The sequence below is a fragment of the Gouania willdenowi genome, chromosome 6 (genome assembly GCF_900634775.1).
Source record: "Gouania willdenowi chromosome 6, fGouWil2.1, whole genome shotgun sequence".
Taxonomy (NCBI): Eukaryota; Metazoa; Chordata; class Actinopteri; order Blenniiformes; family Gobiesocidae; genus Gouania; species Gouania willdenowi.
Window position 1 is genome coordinate 47482074 of NC_041049.1, and position 7326 is coordinate 47489399.

The window sequence follows — 7326 nt, forward strand, 5'->3', positions numbered from 1 at the left end:
CAGAAAGAGATGAGTCATTGACAGTGGCAGATAAATATTAGATTGTCTGCTTTCAGTGATGTTTATTAAGCACCAGTCTGTTTAAATATTCTTCTCACGTGAACAAGAAGAAAATCTGTGTCCTTGAACACATCCAGTTCTCATAGCTGCCTAGATTTGATTTTGCGTTGTACATGAGGAAACTGTTTATTTTATTTTTCAGGCAGCATTTGCATTTGTAATTGAAACCTTCATGGCTACTTTGCAGTGTTAGAGAATGACTAACGTGACACTTTAAAGACATTTCCCATATGACACTAACTAGCGAAAGATGCTAAGAAGTAGCTGCAGCCAAATCATTGACTGTTGGTTGTTTTTTACTCTGCACTTGTTTAGTGTGACATAATTGTATTGAGCAATAGTGAAACTACAAAAACAGATGAACCTTAATGGTAAATGGACTTGATTTATGTAGCGTTTTATAACCACCAAGGTAGTCCCAAAGCGCTTCATAATATAATCTTATCAAGTAATGCTTTTTTGTGTTAATTTATTTTTTTTTTTTACCATGTCTTTTATGTTATGAAAGGAGTGCAATCTCTTTTAAGATGAAGTAATCAACATTTTTAATTTTTTGCTAATATATACTACTTATTTAGGATTTTCCCATACGAAGCTAACTAGCAAAAAATAAGAAATAGCTACAGCCAAATCATCGACTGTTGGTTATTTTTTAATTTGTACTTTTCAAGTTTAATACACAATTTCAAGCAATAAAAGCAAGAGCAAAACTACAAAAACAAATTCATTTTAAATAATAATAGTTTAATTTATAGATTACTAACACAGGGTTTCCCATATGAAGCTAACTAGCAAAAAATAAGAAACATCTACAGCCAACACTTTAAGTATGGTTATTTCATTTTTTTGGCACTTTTTTGGTGTGATACTATAATTTAAGCAAAGGTAAAACTACAAAAACAGATTATTCTTAAATAATAATCCTTTCATTTATAGATTACTAATCCAGGATTTACCCATATGAAGCTAACTAGCGAAACATAAGAAGTAGCTACAGCCAAAACTTTCATTTTACACTTTTTAAGTGTGATGCATAATTTCAAGCATATTGAGCAAGGGTAAAACTACAAAAACAGATCATTCTTAAATAATAATGTTTTCATTCACTACGAATCCAGGATTTTCCCATATGAAGCTAACTAGTGAAAGAAGCCAATATTTAGCTACAGCCAAACCATCGACTGTTAGTTATTTTTTCCTTTGCACTTTTCCACCACCAAAACTAGTTTGACACTTTTTAAGGTTGATACATATTTTCAAGCATATTCAGTAACGGTAGAATTACAAAAATGGATTAATCGTAAATATTGACGCTATCATTTATAGACTACTAATCCAGGATTTTTATTTCAAGATTTTTTTTTTTTTTTTGACTTGAAGCTTATTAAACATGAATCCAGTCCAAACACATTTTATTACTCATATATGGGCGTCTGAAAACTGTTTGTGTCCAAGCACTTTTGAAATGGTTGCATTATTGAGGTTCTCCTTTAATTAAAAGCCTCGCGCTCATCTGCCGCGCTTGGTCTGGTGTATCTCATCTCCCTCTCGTCTATATTCAATAGATTTGCCGAGGCAATCCAGCCGAGCAAAGTAGTGGCAAATTGTGTGAAATAAAAGTGTCTGATGCAAATGGTTTGCTTTTTAATTGGCTGTCGTGAAGAAAAAGAAAAAAAAAAAAAAAAACAGAACGTAAACAAACAAATCCTATTGACGTACTCTACAAATCCCGACGACCTAATAACGGTTAGATAGTTTTGTTTTTCTCAAATAAGTTCCAAAAGTGAACTAAAATCTTTCTTTTCACTGCTTAGATTCACAGAACCTGTGAAGGTGATCCATTCTGCTTCGATTTACATTCTTTAGCTTTCGTTCCAAAAGCCCATACATCACTATGGCAGCTGGGTTTGTGGGATATATATGTGTAATATAATGTGGGGAAGGGGTTGTATTTTATAAATGCATACTAACTGCCCAAGGTCATATAGGCAGTGTTTTTAACAGATGAGTTTGAACTGTAAAATGAAATAGCATGGCACTCTGAGGCGCGTTGAATCTCATTGATTTAAACTGCAAACCCATCCAGTGAAGAGGTGGTGTTTGGAAAACATGCTGACTAAAAGCCTTTTGGAAAAATCAATGCAGCGCTGCAGATTACGAAGGAAAAATCATAATAAGAAAAAATAGAGTGAGAGAAGTGAGTGCAGATTTGTGTGTTCTGTCACCTGGACGATACTGCCCAATTACGGCAGATGATTAGTGTCGACGTCTCCTGTGGAATTGAATCCATCAGCCAGGCCTGGGATTACTGCAGGTACCTGCTGCTGTGTATATATATCCAGCTCGTTTGTTTCTGTCACTGAGGAGCTGGTCATGTGACGCCGGCAGAATGGATGGTTTATTCTTAAGGCAGAGCTTGATTGGATCTGATTACATTTAAGAGGTTCATTATATTTCCATAATTTGTGTGCAGTGGAAGGAGTAACTGGCTGGTTGGGTTTCAATGAAAGTGTTAGTTAAGTAACAGGAAGAGTAAAAAACTAGCCCGGAATCAGGGTTGGGGTCAATTACATTTTTAAATTACCATGTTCAATTACAACTGTAAAATAGACTAAAACACGTTCATTTGTTTCTCATCTCTTGATTACCTTGTTAGGCTTCCTAATCAATGAAAATATTGGCATTGATATTTTTGATGTGTTTTGTCCGTTTTGTCCTGAATTTATTTAATTATTTTTAATATTAAAATGATCCTCATGAGAAGTGACAGATAAACTTCATATGAAACGTATCTTAATAATTGTTAACCATGGTTCCTCAGTTTTGCATTTAATGACATTGTAATTGACGTTTTTTATAAAATGTTCGTGACAATTACAAAGTGCTTCTCAATGGCGGGCGCCATGGTAGTTTTGACGTTGCTTGGCGCAGGAAATACGACGTTCTTTTGACAGGTGTTTTCCTCCGTACTGAGATTGTAACCCTAACCCTAACATAATCCAATAAACAAATAAAATGTGTCCATTCACTTTGAAAACAAAATTAAACAAAAAACAATTTTTTTTTTTTTTTTAAAGCAAAAATTCATTTTTCAGTAGTGCGCATGTGCGCGCATGCTCATATACAATCTCAGTACGATATGAACTCAGTACATGACACTGGCTCTGATTGACTCGGTTTCTTTGGAAACGTGGAAGTGAGTGGAAACGGCAGTATTACCATAACCACTTTCACTAACACTAACAATACGCTGTCATTAAGTGTTGTTTGCTAAATGATGACACCGTTGGAGCTATGTTGGCATTTTTTGGGTCATGTGGAGGGATCTAGTGGGGTTAGGTAGGGTTAGGGGCTGGGATGGGGTCAATTATAATTGTAATTGCATAATTAATCATTTATTGCAGTTACGGCATAGTTGTAATTGTAGTTTTAAAAAACTGCTGCTGTCATAAATGTAATTCAATTATAATTGAGTTCAGATAATTGACTTTGTAATTGTAATTGCCATGAAAGTTTTATATAAAATTGTTTAATTATAAAATGTATATTTTATATACATTTAAAGTTTAAATAAATCTGAAATTGTTTATTATGAAACAGATTGATTTATTGCTTGTGTTCATTGAAAAATACATGACAAGAGGCCATGGAAAAATAATCACATATTAAATCGCAAACGCATTTTTTAGGAAAAAAAATCGCAATTAGATTATTTTCCAAAATTGTTCAGCCCTGATTTACAGCTGATTATGTCCCGTTATCATAAGAGATGCTAACACAAGAGGAAGGTTCACTTTTATTAGGTTATTTATTTCAGGCTCATTAATTGTGATTAATTGTAATTGAACTTTAGTAATTGAAAATGTAATTGTAATTGACTTCCTGAGGAAAAAAAATAATTGGAATTTTTTTGTAATTGGAAAAAATGCTGGTGACTGTAATTGTAATTGAACATGGGTAATTGAACATGTAATTGTAAGTGAAAAATGTAATTGACCCCAAGCCTGGTTAGGGGTTAGGGTAATGAAGGGTTTGGGTTAAAAATAGAGAAGTGGGTGTGGCTTATTGCCAGGCTAATAAAAAACTAGACACTGCCACTGATTATTATTTTTGTTTGACTTTGTTTTCAGATTGCCTGAGCCGAGGGCGGACCCCATGAACCCTCGAGACTTGGACAACAAGGACTCTGGACCGTCCATGGACCACGCCCCTTAATTTGAGAGCATCTGTTCCCTCCATCGTCCAGTCGTGGTTTTGAGCTGTCAAACTGGGCCTCTCTCTTTCTCTCTCTCTGCCACTTATCTCTCCTTTACCCTCCCATTCCTCCCTCTGTGCCGACTGGCAGGAACTTGACCTTGAAGAAAGCTGCAGAGACAAATATGAATAACAATATCTTTCTGATCACTCTCCATTTTTCTCTTCTCTTTTTTTTATTCCATACTAGCTTCCAAGGTTTTTTAATTGAAGCATGCAAGTTATATGCAATCAATTACTGTACGGCAACATTTTCCACAGCCAGTCAGATCCTTGGCTTAGCGTTCAGCCTCGCTGGCTCAGAGAGAAGTCTGGATAAGCAGCCGAGCAGAGCATCTGTTAAGCTCTGCAGATGTCAAAGTTGGAAAATTCAGCGTCACTCAGCTGTTTGGCCTTTTTTTTCTGTTCGTTTTCTAATTTTATGTATTTTTATGAAAGAGTAACTAAACCCTGAGGCTGGATATTCCAAAAATGCCTTGATTTTGGGTGTGGCTCCTGGAGTAGTTAAGACACGCCCAGTCTGTATTATAAAACCTCCTAAGAACAATCTATGCTATGCTAACTAGCTACTCAATACTTACTATACCTCTCTATTTACAATTCTCTCAGTGCAACCTACTCATCGTAGAGTCAACAGGTGCTAGTTTTCATGGGAGGGGCGGGGCCAATAGTGGTGGTTCATGACATAAGAAGTCACCAAAACGATACAAACTACAAATCTCAGCCAATAGTTAAATTCTATTGTAATAGCCAGGTTAAAACCCATAGAGGGCAGTCACTTACATTTTTAAAACAAAATACACCAAACTGAAATACTTTGACTAAAATGTCAAGAGTTGAAAAATAATCAATCAACAACACTTCTTCAACCCAGAAAAAAGTCGTTTGGGGTTTAGTTGCTCCTGAAGTTTTAAGGAAAAATAAACTTAACCTTACATCAACAATGAAGTTACATAAAAAGCTCTTCCTGGTGTTGGATTTTAACCCTAGAACTTAATTACCAGGAGATTTTCACCCATGCAAACATACCGATGCATACGTCCTTTTTTTTTTTTTGCAGATGCATATGTTTTATTTTTTTTTATCACTGATTTCATTTGCATACAATGTACTTCCTTTTTTTTGTGTAACCTTTTTTGTGTTTTCTTTTATTGCTTTGCTGGAAATAAATTAATTATTTGAGGAAAAAAAAGCATCTTTGAAGGCGTGAGCTGGTGTTTCCCCACTTTAAAACCAGTTTGTTCCTGTAGACACGAGTTTGGGTGATTTTTCAACCCAAAGCTTTTACAATTATTACCATGCAATTAATTTGCTGTTCTGACCTCAGAAGGGAACAGCCAAAAGGCTGTGATAGAGGGCAAAAACTAAGACGATTTACCCAACATAATATACTCAATAAAAAATACTAGTCATTAAAATATAGTACTGTTTTTATTGGGTATGTAATATAGAGTACTACTCTAATTTATTATGTATCGTCATGTTTTGATATGTTTTGCTTTTGTTCATTTTTATATATTTTTAGCGATAATGTTCCAGGGCAGTGGTTCCCATTCGTTTTCATGCATTTTTGTCAAACCATGTGTACGACTTCTTCATATCATAAGTACCGTATCCATAATTTCATATGGTTTTTCATAAGTGGAACAGCAGGCTCTCCTAAACCCTTAAATGTGTCTCGAACATTGGTTTCCTAAAGCTTCATCTACAAACAACAATGATTCTTTTAAAATATCATGCAACTTTTATGTGATAGTGACATCAATAGTAAATAAATATGATCTCCTTCGTAAAAATGTAGCTAATTATTGTCGCCTAGTGTCAGACGTGTGATAAAATGGCCTCAATAGCATAAAATAATCTGTTTTCAATAAATAAAAAGAACATATAATCATTTATTGAACAATAGCCCCGCCCTTTCAGATCCTTTCAACGCATGAACGTAGACTACGACACTTGCGTCACTTACAATCTTTACGACAGAGCTATGTAAACTAGGGATGTCCCGATATAACCTTTTCACTTCCGATACGATACCAATATTGCAGTCTTGAGTATTGTCTGATACCGATATCGATCCGATAGGGTATCAACACGAATCATACATACTTTTGGGACTTATTTTGTAGTGTGGAATGTTAGAAAAGGTTTGATAAGGTGATGTCACTCAAACAGAGAACAATAGTCAGCAACAGTAGGTATGAAAAAAACTGACCCATTTATTATTAACCAATTGGTTCCTTACATTTTAACCTTGAACGTCATATCTACAGTATTTTACAGTTGAATAAATATAATATATCATGGAGATTTTAGATGCAGTCTGATAAAATCCTATATTTGTTTTCTGGCTGATATCAGACCAATATGAGATCAGGACGTCCCTAATGTAAACCGACCATGCTTTTGTTAAATATTTTAATAGTACACACACGTGAGTGTTTTTGGGGAATGTTTATAATTCATTTTTATTTTAAAAAAGACAAAAAGGAAAAACCACCACAAGACGCTCTACAAAAATGGATCAAAACACAATACACAACGTTGACAATTAAAAACCAAACAGAAAATAAAAAATCGAAATGAAAAAAAATCAAAAACGTAAATTTCCAATAATTTGGGAAATCTTGGTTGCAGGTTTAGAATACACACACTATTTCCTTTTAAATAGCAGGGTTTCATCATTTTAAATAAACTGCTATTAAATAGAATTTGCCCCCCCAAAAAAAGCCTAAAAATGAACTGGAAACATTTCCCTATTCATTTTTTAATTATTTGTTAAATCTTTCCCAGTACCCCCTGCAATGTGCTCCTGTACCCATGTTTGGGAACAACTGTTCCTGGGTTAATAATGCTAAAATAAACAGACAGGAAATCAATGACTATTTGTTTTTTTCTAACTTTCCATCATCATGTTGCCTTACCCCACACATGCTGCTAATGCTTGTAGATTCATGTGCACTTCCTCATGTTGCTATATCAGCTATTATGAAAAGCGGCAGCACTTTGACA

General features: G+C 34.6%; 1 protein-coding gene across 1 annotated transcript in view; it reads left to right on the top strand.

The window, feature by feature from the left end:
* trim44 (tripartite motif containing 44) overlaps nt 1-6409 on the top strand; it is a 73786-nt gene extending 67377 nt beyond the window's left edge. Inside the window, exon 6 of the mRNA XM_028451445.1 lies at nt 4191-6409. Within this exon, the coding sequence (XP_028307246.1) occupies nt 4191-4275 (85 nt within the window). The 3' untranslated portion in view covers nt 4276-6409. The remainder of the gene's footprint in view (nt 1-4190) is intronic.
* The last annotated feature ends 917 nt before the right edge of the window (nt 6410-7326 follow it).